General features: G+C 40.7%; 1 protein-coding gene across 1 annotated transcript in view; it reads right to left on the bottom strand.

Annotated features, from left to right (window-relative positions):
* NETO1 (neuropilin and tolloid like 1) overlaps positions 1-12,709 on the bottom strand; it is a 68,797-nt gene extending 56,088 nt beyond the window's left edge. Inside the window, exons 1-3 of the mRNA XM_075084585.1 lie at positions 12,203-12,709; positions 8,544-8,597; positions 6,865-7,002 (exon numbers count right to left, since the gene is read on the bottom strand). Of these exons, the coding sequence (XP_074940686.1) occupies positions 6,865-7,002; positions 8,544-8,597; positions 12,203-12,230 (220 nt within the window). The 5' untranslated portion in view covers positions 12,231-12,709. The remainder of the gene's footprint in view (positions 1-6,864; positions 7,003-8,543; positions 8,598-12,202) is intronic.
* Between the last annotated feature and the right edge of the window lie 505 nt (positions 12,710-13,214).

The following is a 13,214-nucleotide window of genomic DNA, read 5'->3' as shown; positions in this document are numbered from 1 at the left end:
TTTATTATAACATTTTAATGTTGCAAACTAGATATGAAGATTAATTCTGCTCGTACTGTTAGTGTCGGACAGCATTGTACCACAGTGTATGGCTGCTCTGCTTTCCACGGCAACAGATTCCTGCTTCAGAAATGCCTTACACTATTAACATAATTTGGCTTACACTATTTGTCCTTTAAAAACTTCCTGTGTTAGGCCTCCACGACTCTATTTCATACCAAGAGGAGGCTTACAAGGGCTGGTCCATAGTTAAGCCCTTAACAGGTCTTCTGTGAATCCAAGACACATATAATAAAAATGGGCATAAGGCCCCTTCTGAGCTATAGGTCAGTCATTTTAGATGATTTTTGGTGTTGAAAAGGAGCCCTAAAGCCAATTATAGCCTCAGTAAAATATAACAGGAGTCTCTGGGGGTAAAAGGGAATCAGGCCTACAGTGTTACGCATGAGATCTATTGGCTCGGTAAAAGCATGGCCTGAGAAAACACTGCACAATTTCCACAACCTCCATGTAGTTCTCTGAATCTCACATTGCAAACTAGTTCTACAATCAGAATATTGCTATAGTTTACTTTTCCCTGCTTTTATTTATTTTTCAACAAAGTCAAGACGAGGCTTTTCTTAGTGAAGCTCAGATCTTGCTAGAGGATCAGAGAGAATCACATCAGCTCAAGGAGCACTCAAGAGCCTCTACTTTCCCCGAAAGCTCCCATGTGTAGAGGCTGCTCTGCTTTAAGAATCGGTCATTGGCTATTCATTAGCACCATTTCTCCACTGCTAAATAAAACAAGGCTGGGGAATTATTTTGGGGGCTGGACCACTGACCATTCATGCTCCTTAAATGTTAAAATCACCTCCTGGCATCATTTTGGCCATGCCAGTCAGAACTGCCAAAATCTGTTCTTAGGCATGATGTGGCAGGTCGCACTAGTCAAGGACCATTGTATCCCTACTCTTGACTGGGAAGGTGAGAGGAATATATCTATTGTAGGTATTAGTATAGGTATTGCCTGTCTCCCAGCCTGCCCTGCAAGCCAGTCCAAACAGGATAAAAGCCTTTCTCCTAACTCTCCCAGGTTGTGCAACACTTTGTGTTTCTGTAACTGTGAGGACTGTGGTGATCGCTAAAAATTGGGCAAAGGGAGGAAGTGGTGCTATACACACATCCATGCACCTTTTCATCATGTGCTTTTAAATGCACCTCTGTGCTTCATCTTGTATGATATCTAAAGGTTAAATTGTGTTTTTTTTTTCAATAATCTACCTAAGAAACACAATTATTCAAATCTTCCTGGAAATTACTATAAGGGATGAAAACACATAATTCAAACTCCCGACTTTAACTTCCTTTTAGTGAAAAATGTGTCATTTTGGACTTATACTCTGGCTTCAGCAAAGGATTTCCTTGCCAAACACAAGCTAAAACAAGCAGCTATTGTATAAATACACACCTTGTGTTATAGCTTTTGCAACAAAGTGTGTGCAAATATGGTCACCATAAAACTTGCAGAAATACAGTGAGAACAAGTCCAGAATAATGACTAGTAATAATGTCTGTATAGCTACAGAAAGCCAAAACAAACCAACCAAACAAAAAACCCAGAATATGCAATTCTTCCAAACTGGATTGGAATCTAGCCATCTTATCAGAAAAGGAGGGATAAAGTGGTCATTTCTGGTATCCTTATTCACAGGTAAAGCCCATTCGCATCTTCAGAACTTTCTCTGTGGCTACAGTGTCCCACCCTACTCTGCCCTCTCTACCCTGCGCTGGTGCAGCCTCACCTCGAGTACCGTGAGCAGTTTTGGGCACCACAGTACATTAAGGACATAAAGCTACTAGAGAGCGTCCAGAGGAGGGCCACAAAGTTGCTGAAGGCTTTAGAGGAGAAACCATACGAGGAGCGGCTAAAGTCACTTGGTTTGTTCAGCCTGGAGAAGATGAGACTGAGGGGAGACCTCATCGTGGTCTGCAGCTTCCTCACAAAGGGATGAGGAGGGGCAGGCACTGATCTCTCCTCTCTGGTAACCAGCAATAGGACCCAAGGGAATGGCAGGAAGATGTGCCAGGGGAGGTGTAGGCTGGATATTAGGAAAAAGTTCTTCACCCAGAGGGTGGTGGAGCACTGGAACAGGCTCCCCAGGGAGGCAGTCATGGCACCAAGCCTGATGCTATTCAGAAAGCACTTGGACAATGCCCTCACCCACATGGTGTGAATTTGGGGTTGTCCTATGCAGGGACAGGAGATGGGCTTGATGAAACTTGTGGGTGCCTTCCAACTCAGGGCATTCTATGATTCTACGATTCTACGATTCTATGAAAAGATGTAGTCATGTCCAAATGAAATATATTGAAGCTGTCTCATAAAATTATTTTAGTTCAATTCTTAAAAATCTTCCATATTTAGCTTCCAATTATCTTTCTTCAAAAATGTTTAATACCATGGAAAGACTACTTAATGCTTGCATGTCTTGTCATATTTTTTGTCTAATTATCTTACACAAGTGCTTTCACACTTGAGATTTTACATTCAATGAAAAAATAAAAGCATTGGGTTCCAACTTGTGTAGAACAGTTGCAGCAAAAACACAAAATTAGGATTTTAATTCTGATCATCCTCTAAGTCTGTGTAACTGACAGCTGAAGTTAAGCAAAAAATCTGTTTCAGTTTACCAGACTGCACGGAAATGAGACATTGAACTCAACACCTACCCCCACCTATCTGAGCTGCTACAGTACTAATAGTTTTCAATATTCCTTGGTCTTTCTGGTTGTCCAGCTATTATTGATAAGAAAGCCACCTATATCCTCCTTTTAAATGAGGATTCTTTCCTTGTTTTGATGAAACTTTTTGAACACAAAAATCACTGTGAAATACAAAAGGACTTTGAGCAGAGATTTTTTGTACAGTGATACGTGACCATTTTTTAACACCTGTGAAATACCTAGGATTAAAGAGTTTAATGGTCTTTAGTGAAAACATGGAAGACCATCAAGAAAGCTAACTCTAAATGTCCACAAACATATAAAGTGGAAGATTTATTTCATATCTCTGTAAAGCAATTGTAGTCTGTATATATATATTTATAAATAAGCATTTAATTATTAAAAACTGAAGAATGGCTAAAATCTTACAAGTATTTCACTTACAGGGTTTCTAAAACAATTCGTAAGATATGTTGTGTAAAGTATGACTACCCCACTCCCCAAATATTTTTAACACACACAAAAGCCTTTGCTCCTGCAAAATCTCCTATGCAAATTTCCCTTTAGAGCACACATGCCAAATTTTCTGCAGTCTGGCAAAGGCTAATGCTGCCACTGTTGCGGTTGTTCCCAGAAGCTGTGAGTTTTGCCAGGTTAGAGTCTTCAATATGCGAAACAAGGGTGAAATTGGGCCTAAACAGGGAATTTAACATGTACACTCAGCTATTTCCTACATTTTCTATATGCCCAATGACACTGAAAATAAAAGAAAGAACAAATTCTCGATGGATTTTGAAAGGCAGATGGGATTCACCAGAAGTTCCTCTATAGCAAAATAATTCTTTAATTTTTGTACTGAGTCCATGACTTCTGGATGACCTAAAGGATTTCTTTTAGAAAGGCATCCAATATGGACTTTAAAATTCCTAGTTGTTCCAACAGTTAATTATCACTACTACTAAAATAGAAAAAAAAAAAAAGAAAAAGAAACTTTTAGCTGTTTGATCTGCTTATGCCTTTGACTGCTAGGATAGAAATCCTCTTCTCTTTCAGAAACTCAGTCTATGATCATGGCAATTTTTGCCAGCTCCTGTACTTCACCAAAGTATTTTTGAAGTTATAAAAGGCTTACAATCATTTAAGATGAGCTACAATCTGGGGAAAATAATGAGATTAAATTCTATTTTATTATAACACACTACATGCTGGAGTCCTCACTCAAGTCCACTAGTCAGTAGGAATTGTGTCTGAGTGATGTCATCAGAATTTGCTCTCGATTATGTTTGATAGCAAATAATGAAGGAACGAAAGCAAGCAGGCAGGAAGGAACCTGGTGATTCATGTATGTATTTAAACTGACATTGTACTGCTGTCAGTATGGTATATACAGTCCTGGTATGCTGAACTCTCTAAGACATACAAAGGGGAGGTTGCAACGTGGGAATGCTATTATGGATTGTATTGACAGTCCCCCTAGTTTGATACTTGGTATTCAACAGCAGCCAGAAGCTATCTGAAGCGTATTGGAATCTCAATAATAAATATAGGAATAGGATGTATATGGAGATGTTTCTGTCTTACTCTAAAACTGAATGGACATTTATGTCTTGGATTAGCAAGGCTTATCCACTCCATAGATTGTTATCTGACCTCAAAGATATTGTTATTAGTGAAATAATTAATCCTTTTTTAGCAATCCTTTAATTTCAATATCTGATGCCAATGAGTTCCACAGAATATAAAAGATATGGGGAAAACTTTTCACTTGCTAGCCTTCTTTATAATTTTCTGCCATTTTTATGTGTTGTAAAAAGAATAAATATAGACAAATAATTGACTGTTGTCAATGTTTTTTTTTTGACTAATTTTTGTTGTCCTTCAGTTTTTCTCCTTTTGCCTTTTTTGAAAACTGCCACTTTTAAAAATATCATTGCTCAGATATCTTACTACATGTGTCTCTATTTTTGTGACATTTTTCAGACATGACTATTCTTAATCTTTTTGGAAGATAGAAATAGACATGGGAAAATGTTGTCCAATACGCATTGTTCTCATCAAATTATATACTTGATAGAGCTGCTATCATGGGTTTTAAAACACCCAGTTGCAATCCAAACTTTTGATTATGGCTGGACAGGAAGAAGAAAATATCAGTGTCATAAGAAATTATGTGTAACTGGTTTTTGCCAGATTGACTTTTCTCGTAAAATATAACAATATGTCTGTTGAGTTCAGATTACTCTTTTTACTACACATCACTCCAAACTTGTCATTGCGGACTTTCATCTTCATCATAGAAGTTGGTTGATTAAATCTTTCTTTCCTAAATTGTTCTTGGACATTTACAATTTGGCTATTCTAAATCAGGTTACTGCAGCAGCATATGCTGCCATCTTTCAGATTATTAACTATATTTTTATAAGTACTCAATTACTACAACAAAGACAAAGGTCTTTACAACAAAGGGCTTTCAGGTATCTGCTTACTAAGAGGAGGAACACCTTATGGCCTGAAATACTGGACTAGGGTTTACAAAAATAGTCATGCTTTGTTTTTTTCCACACCCTTTCTGTTTAATGATAAAACATGTATTTCAAAGATAAAATAGGCTTACTTCTTCCCAGCCTCTCAGGAATGTTAGAAAGATAATTTGATCAATATACGCAAAAAGACCTGGATCTAGCAACATAAGTGTAATGAAAAAGATAACGCTAAGTAGTAAATATTGAACATATAAATTTATATTTTTTAAAATTTTATTTTTGTTTTCAATCAATTACTAAACTATGAAAGAACTTAAATGCTTACCATACATCTGCTTAATTTTCGGACTCAAGTGGGAAGCCTGGACAAGCATAAATTTTCTCTAAAGGGCTTGTTTGACTCCATGATTTATAATCACCTCTTTACTTCTGACTTCAGTCAGGTTACCTAGCACTAAAGTGGAATTCAGAGATCTTGGTCATTTTGCTGTGATTTTTTTTCCTAAACAATACATACAACGTTTACTATCCATCATTTCCCTGGAAGGTTTTTATGAAATATATTTCTTTTAGTAACTCAGCACTAGATTTGGAAAGGCAGACTGGTTTCTAAAAGGTCCTAGTGGGAGGTTCTAAAGCAGCTAATTCAATTTGAATCAGCTATACACATTTGGAAATCTCTCTTGGAGCTACTGGCATCTTTAGTAAAGTAAATATTTCTATATTTCCTGGCTCCATCATTTGTAGTTAATAAATATGTCCAACCGAGCATGGATAGAACAAGCATCAGTGTTGTATTCTGCATGTATTCACAACTCACGAGTGAATCTTCTTGGTTCCAAAGACTTACCATTCTGTACCCGATTCTTCTTTTCTGCTACTAAGCTCTGACAGTATCTAAACTCTATTACTTTCCACAGACTCATTTCTACGACAATCCCTTCAACAACCGTTGTGCTAAGACTGATGAAAAGAAACCATGTAACTTGCTTGTAATACATCTCTAGCCTTTCTTACATCTCCTCCATGCCTGCAGCTGTCTACTTTTTAAAAACTGTCTTACAGCTGTTTGTTGTTAATGTTTGTTTTTTCCTGGTTTTGGTTTGGTTTGGGGTTTTTTTCATTTATTTTAATTTCTCATGAACAATTGGATGGAAAATAATTTTTACACTCACTGTGTCTAATTTCTGTATGACTTCCTTTACTGTACTTTGCCTAGCTATGGTTGTCACCCGTGATTTAGTTATGATAAATTTAAAATACCTTCATGAAAGTCAAAAGCATTTTTGCTTCCTGTGTTCACTTCTTTACTATTTTTAAAATATTATTTCTTCTGTCAAGTTACAGCATTTTAGGTTCTTTTCATTCTCTGAATATACTGAAATAAATTATACTGTGTTTATTACCAAGTGACTCATGCATACTTACCACCTGAACTAATTAATGAGAGATGGCAGGAAATAAATCAAGTATTTTCCAGTATTTCTTGGTATGATCTACAAATTCTTTAAATTAAAAAAAAAAAAAAAGTACAGAGACAGAGCTTCTCTAAATCTTGTGTCTTGAAAAGATTTATCATGATCTTATAGGCTTTACCTACTCTTCACATACAATCAAGTAAAAGACTTTTTTTTTTAATACAGTTGATAGAATATAAGATTCTTCGGCTTGTCACCTTCTATAATGTAGATGCACTCTCTGTCAGGAGGATACTTGTTGGGGTAATTGGGAGAAGTGAAGATGCCTCCTTCTGCATATTTTGTCCAAGTTCCACACTGCACTGGTTTCTGTCCTTCGGAAGTAGTTTGCTTTTCTGTAAAACAATCACATTAAGTATTATATAAGCTCACAAGTTATGCTGGCCCTATGACACTCAGAACTCTCTTACAGAATGAAACATTCCCTTTTGTCAGTGACCTCAGCTTTCTTCTATTGAGACTAAGAGTGTGATCGTTGACCTGGGGGAAAACGAGGCTGTTCTTCAGGGCTCAGGGTATCTAGGGGAAGACATATTTATATTGCTTTTTACATAACAACCTTGTAGGGAAAGCATGTGCTCAAGAAATGGGAGACACATGTTTCCCAGTCATATATTTCAAAAGGCTCAAGCATGTGGTGTATCAGCAAGCCATGTACTGTAACACAGGAATACATCAGTCACAAAATCAAGACATTAAAACCCCACAGAATGATGATAGAATATACAAGTTGTTTTAAATTCATAGCAGCTTGACTCTATGTTCACGAGACAGAGATAGACAGGGGAATTCCTGGATTCTGGTTCATAGATTATTTTTATCTTGCTGTTTGCTGTAAAATTAATAAATAGCTCTGAGGCCAGGAATCACAGCCCAGAACTTTCCTCTGCTTATGTGAATCATCAGGGAGCAGAGTCAGACCTTGTTTGCTTTCTTCCTAGCCCTGAAACTCTTGCACTCCTTTCTGCACATTGGCAGAAAGCCTGGAGACAAAGGGTTTAGGCTGTTCAGGCTGAAGAAGATGAAGAATCACTTCCTGGGCATCAAGTTTAACAAGTAGGCTAAAATAAGACGGATTCTTCGGAGAGAAAAATACCTAGGCTGGTATTAAAAGGAAGGGTAGTAGGTTCTATCCTACAGTTCTGAAGAGGACTCCTGTGTTTTTCTCTGAATGAGGTATCTATATCTCATGAGTGTCACATCTAACTTAAGCCTCTGATGTGTACAGCCGAGTTGTTTCAGGCTCCCTCCTATAATCAACGGAGACAGGCATATTCCAAGGATTATTTTAGCCACCTGAGATCTGCAAGCATTTCTTTTTCTTCTTGACCTGTATCCAGGCCGAGTACGACACAGATCCTAATTTCCTGAAATTAATTCAGGCCTGCAGGGACTGAGCATTCAGATGCAAGTTCGGACACACACTGTGCTTAGCAACTCTCCTTGCTTCACTGTCACAGCACTTAGCGTCCAGGGCTTCTAAGAACCTATTTCTATCCCCACCCTGCACAAATGCACCCATGATACACAATTTCAGATTTTAAATTCTACTTCAACAAGCAAAAAGGTCTTAAGTGTAGATAGCTTAGTGCCCAAACTGGACTTCCCAGTTTGAAAGTAGGGGCACTTTGCAGTCTTTAGAGTCAGGCTGAGTCTTTAGTTAGATCTAGCTGTGGATCAGGTCACCAACCTGTTAAAAAAAGTACCACTGGATTTTTGTGTTTGTGTGGGCACAACAATACTCAAAACAAATTAACAAAGGACTGACACTAGAAGTAGATGAACTACTAAAATTTTCAAGAACTAAACTAACAACTCAAATCCATACTTTGGACTCTAATATAATGTCTGAAAAAAATGTCTGAAGTTAACGTACCTGTTCCTTTTTTGGTTGCCCCAGACAAATGTAGGATGATTAGACTTGCTACAACTGAAAGAGAAATATGCATTAGACATCACAGTGTGATAGTGCCTGCAATCAAATAAATTCTACACATCTATCTTAGAAGAATACAAATTAAATAGAATTACTGTAAAAAAGTTTCATGTTTGCTTGCGTCTTTGAATTGCACATTTTGTATAAGCAAGTTTCTTTGTGATCTGCCCTTATAAGTATTTATCTTTGTAAATGTATCCAAATAAAGAGGAGAACTTTTGGGTTTAAAACAAAATCCCCAGGCACTGATGTTTCCCTCCTATTTTTTTCCTTTTATTTTTTTTAATATTAGAAGAAAACATTTTACCAATATTTATTTATATAATCATAGCTTGGGCCAGTAATAGAAAAGTGGTTGCTTTTAACAGAGGGAGGCAAAGGCCTGTTAAGTTGCAGTGCCAGTGGACTCACTACTGTCTCTCGCTATCACATAATAAAATTTGAAAATGAGTATTGGGAGTATGAAAGAAGTGAGGGGTTGGGTTCTTCACATGCATCAAAGCATTTGCAAACCCCCAGTGAAGTAAATTATTGTGTGTGCTTAACAGTCTCATTAATCTAGTTTGTTTGACTTGTAGAGAGGGTGTTGCTTTGTGCTGCAGTGAATCTGCAGCCCATATTACAAATAGAAGTCTCGTATCTCCAACCACGACAGGACAGCTATGTCTCTTGGGAACAAATGTGACCTTTCTGAGATGGACTTCAACCTGGAGATAATTCCTGAGTTTCTGGGTGTTTCTGAATGTAACATTTTATCTAGAAAAGGCTAAGACGCAAACACTTAGGCCAGTCATAATGAGACTGCTTTGGAATATCAAAGCGACTAGCTAGCTACCTGATGAAGAAATAATGCACCGATGATAGCATTTTCTTGTCACCGCCCGTATCCTCTTTGGCTATTGAAGAGAGTGGGATAGCAAGAGCATAAAACAACAGATCCATAAGTTCTTGGAGTACTCGGGGTTTTGACCCTAGCTAGTTTGGCGTTAAGCCTGGACACAATGCCCAGACTGTGCTGAAGTTGAAGTGGAGATGAAGTTGGATGTTTACTCTGAGTATTTTGGATCGATCAGCTGCCGTTTGTACTGTTGACTACGATGAGTAATTGATGGACCTGTGGTCTTTAACAAATGTAATTGAATGGCATACTTTCCTTTTCTTATCCCCAAGAGACACCAGAAGTCATCATGGGCTAGTAATTAGCTTCTTAAATGATCCTTTCAAAGATAGTGTTTTCATAATTTTCAGCTTTATACTGCAAATTGTGTGCAATTTTTACCCCAAAGGAAGCCAGTCCCCATATTTCCAGTATTCTGATGACACTGGGATCACTATTTCTATGTCTTTGACCCTTCCCGTGGGACAGAAGGTTTGAGGCATGGATGATGCCTACCTTATCAAGCAGGGAAAGGCTGAAGTTCTGGGAAAATAAAGGCTTGGCAACATATTCACTGTTTCTTGATCAGGCGCAGAGCCCCTGTGTTTTTTTGAATCCCTCAGCTAACAGAGACGAACGTTGGCAGAGCTGGTAGTTAAAAACTCTTCCATGTCGTGGGCATTCAGTGAGAACATTACATCTTCTGCTCAGATCTGAACGCTACCCAACCATTCATGCCTTTACACTCCTCAGGGATAGATTCTGGAAATACATGCTAGCTGGGACTCTGCCTGTCGGCTGTGTCAGAATCTGAAGGCAATGCAGGATTCGCCCATTTACTGAGTTGCTCATTTACTTTAGCTGTGTTTCATGCAGTGAACATACTGCATTTATGGCTGTAATCCTCACCAGTCAAAACCTAATTTCTCAGTAGTGTAAGGTGGATTGGTGGTAGAATATGGAGCCAGCTGCTGGCATTCCTTCTGCCCACCAATTTATGGAAGCTAGAATAGGACTCAACAGCCAAACAAACACCATGTGAGAAATGTTTCTTCTTAGGCGATTAATAACAATTCATATCTGATTCTTACAGGTTCATTTCAAGCACCTTTATCTAATAGCTCTCCCCTCCTTTTCTATATGGAAAAAATTGAAGTTCAGAAAAGTAAAGAGAGTTGGTCCAAGTCACAGCGATATTATTAACAAGATGGCAGAAAAAACACAGGTCTTTTCAATTCCAGCTGTAATCACTAAAAAGGATGTTTCCAAGTCACAGAGCTGTTATTCTAAAACAGGGAGCTATACCTACATATCATTATGTCAGTATTGATTATTAATAAGGAGTCAAAATAATCCTGGTAATAATATGTAATAGACAGAAGCAGTCTAAGACACTCAGTTTTTTCTGGACATATCACATCTAACATTCAGATTGATGAAATACTCTACCCATATTTTAAAAAAAAAAAAAAAAGAAAGCCTCTTGGTTTAGTGGCATTAACACCACCATCACCAAAATTTGTATATTGCCAGAAAGTAATTAAAATTACAGACTTTACTAGAAAAAATAACACAATATTTTTTACTTAAGCCATCAAGGCAGTCCATTTTATTCTATGACCACTTGCCTTTTTCTTTCCCAAGCCACAGGAAAAGAACACTGCTTCTTACAGAGAAAAAAAAAAAAAAAAGAGACCCAAAGAGACGAATCATGCAATCTTCCCTCATTGAAAACTGTCGCTTGGGAAGCTTTGACAGTACAGCAACAATATTGTGATTATCTAGGTTTGGGAATTATTTTAAAGAAGTTTCCGCAAAATTTCTTGTTACATGTCTTCCTCCTCCCTCCTCTTTCCCTCGTAATCACAGGTGTAATTATAATCATGCTTTCTAGTGCCACTCCGATTACACATCTTTGCACCCTTTTAGATCTGTGCATTTTTCCATTACGAGCTGTGCATTAACAGATTTCTCTCTTGGCCAGGCAGCATTTTGGAGGCTGTGATTTGGCTTAGACATGGCTTAGCCTAGCGAAGAGTTCTTGGACAAGCAATACCTGGCCATAGCATGCTATTTTACAGGTGTGGGCATAGAGAGAGGTGCTGGAAGGAACTGTGGCCACTCAAGCCCCCTCCGTAGTTCGGCCGCCTGCTTTGCCAAACTGAGGCGGGAGAGGGGGTCCCATCCACGCAGCCTGAGACCCCGAGGGTCTTCCACAAATAACTGTTACATTTCGGTGCCTCGCTGCCGCTCCTGGAGGATTTCGCCCGAGGGGGCCGCCCCCGCCCCGCGGCCCTCCGCCATCCGCGCCCGCTGTGGCCGCCCCCGCCGCGGCGCTGGGCGCTGCCCCGCGCCCCTTGGCCGCCGGTTCGAGCCCCGGCGGTGGGGGTCGTTCCCCGCTTTCGCCCCCGTCACCCCGAAAGCCATCATCAGACGCGTCTCGCCCAGGTGAAAACCTCCAGCCTGCAGGAGCGTGCCCCCCCGCCCCTCATCGCCCCACAGCGCTGGCAGACACCCGCTCCCCTCCGCTGCACCGCAGAGCGGTGGGGAAGGGGGTGCTGTGTCTGCGTGGGGGGAGTTTATACCCACGCCGCCGAGGTCTGGGTGTCCCGTTACGCTAGTTGTGGAGGCGGCGGAGGGCAGGAGCCCGTGCGCGGTGGCGGAGCTCAGCCGCGGGGGGGGGGGGGGGGGGGGGGAGAAGGCGGGAAGGGGGGATACTCACTGTGAAAGAAGCTGCGCCCATGGGTCATGTCTGATCCTTACACAAGGGGCTCCGGTCTCCACTAATTCCATTTAGATACGGGAGGACTTCCAGTGGCGGGGAGAGGATGGAAGTAGGAAAAGAAGAAGGAAAAAAAAAAATCCCGAAGCCCACACACAGCAGAGCGGAGCAGCCCTTCCTCTCACTCGCTCTCCCTCACCGCCTTCAAATAATCACCGCCGGCTCAATCCCATCACACCCGAGCTATCATCAGCACCACCATCGGCGCTGCATCGCGGCGGCGGCGGGCAAGGCGGCGGCGGCGGCGGCCCGCGCATCCAGGTGCCGGCGGGCGGCGGCGGCGGGGCGAGCCGAGCCCCTAGTCACCAGTTTCATACAAAACCAAAAGGAGATCGAAGCATTTCCTGCAGGACTCCGAGCCCAGCGACTTCCAGCCCTTCGGCTTCTTTTGATGCATTGAAGAAGGGATTAATGGGTCCGTCATCAGCTCCCTGTGCTTGCTGCTCTGAAGGGGTGGGGGCGGGCGGGAGGGAACCCAAAGAGGAGGGGTGGGGGGAAGAAAGATTTACCAAATAGGGGATTTAGTCATATTTCTGTGCAATGCAATCCTTATTAGAGAAGAAATCCTTTAAAATCGAACAAATCCATTTTTGCAAAGCCCTCTCCCTGCGCGTAGCATAGTATCAAGTGGTAGCAGCGGCAAGAGGCTGAAAACACATTGCACCGTCTGAAATCCTCTCGGGGATGGATGGAGCGAAATAGGGATGGATGAACATAGAGAGATGTCCCTTCACTTCTCCAGTCCAGGGCGAGAAGCAGAAGAAAACCCTGGAGGCTCTTCCATTCATTCAGTGCAGGGGAAGGGGAAGGGGAGGGAAAGGGCGGGAGGGTGGCGGTGGTGGGGAAAGAACGATTTCAAAACTGGGAAAGGAAGAGTAAGAGGAAAGTGATCGTTTCCCCTCCCCTAATCAGTTCATGGATCAGACAAAATGCTCATGAGTGCCTCCTTGAC

This window comes from Phalacrocorax aristotelis, chromosome 2 (genome assembly GCF_949628215.1).
Source record: "Phalacrocorax aristotelis chromosome 2, bGulAri2.1, whole genome shotgun sequence".
Classification (NCBI taxonomy): Eukaryota; Metazoa; Chordata; class Aves; order Suliformes; family Phalacrocoracidae; genus Phalacrocorax; species Phalacrocorax aristotelis.
The sequence above is the reverse complement of the archived record's forward strand: the minus strand, read 5'-3'. Positions and strand labels throughout refer to the sequence as shown.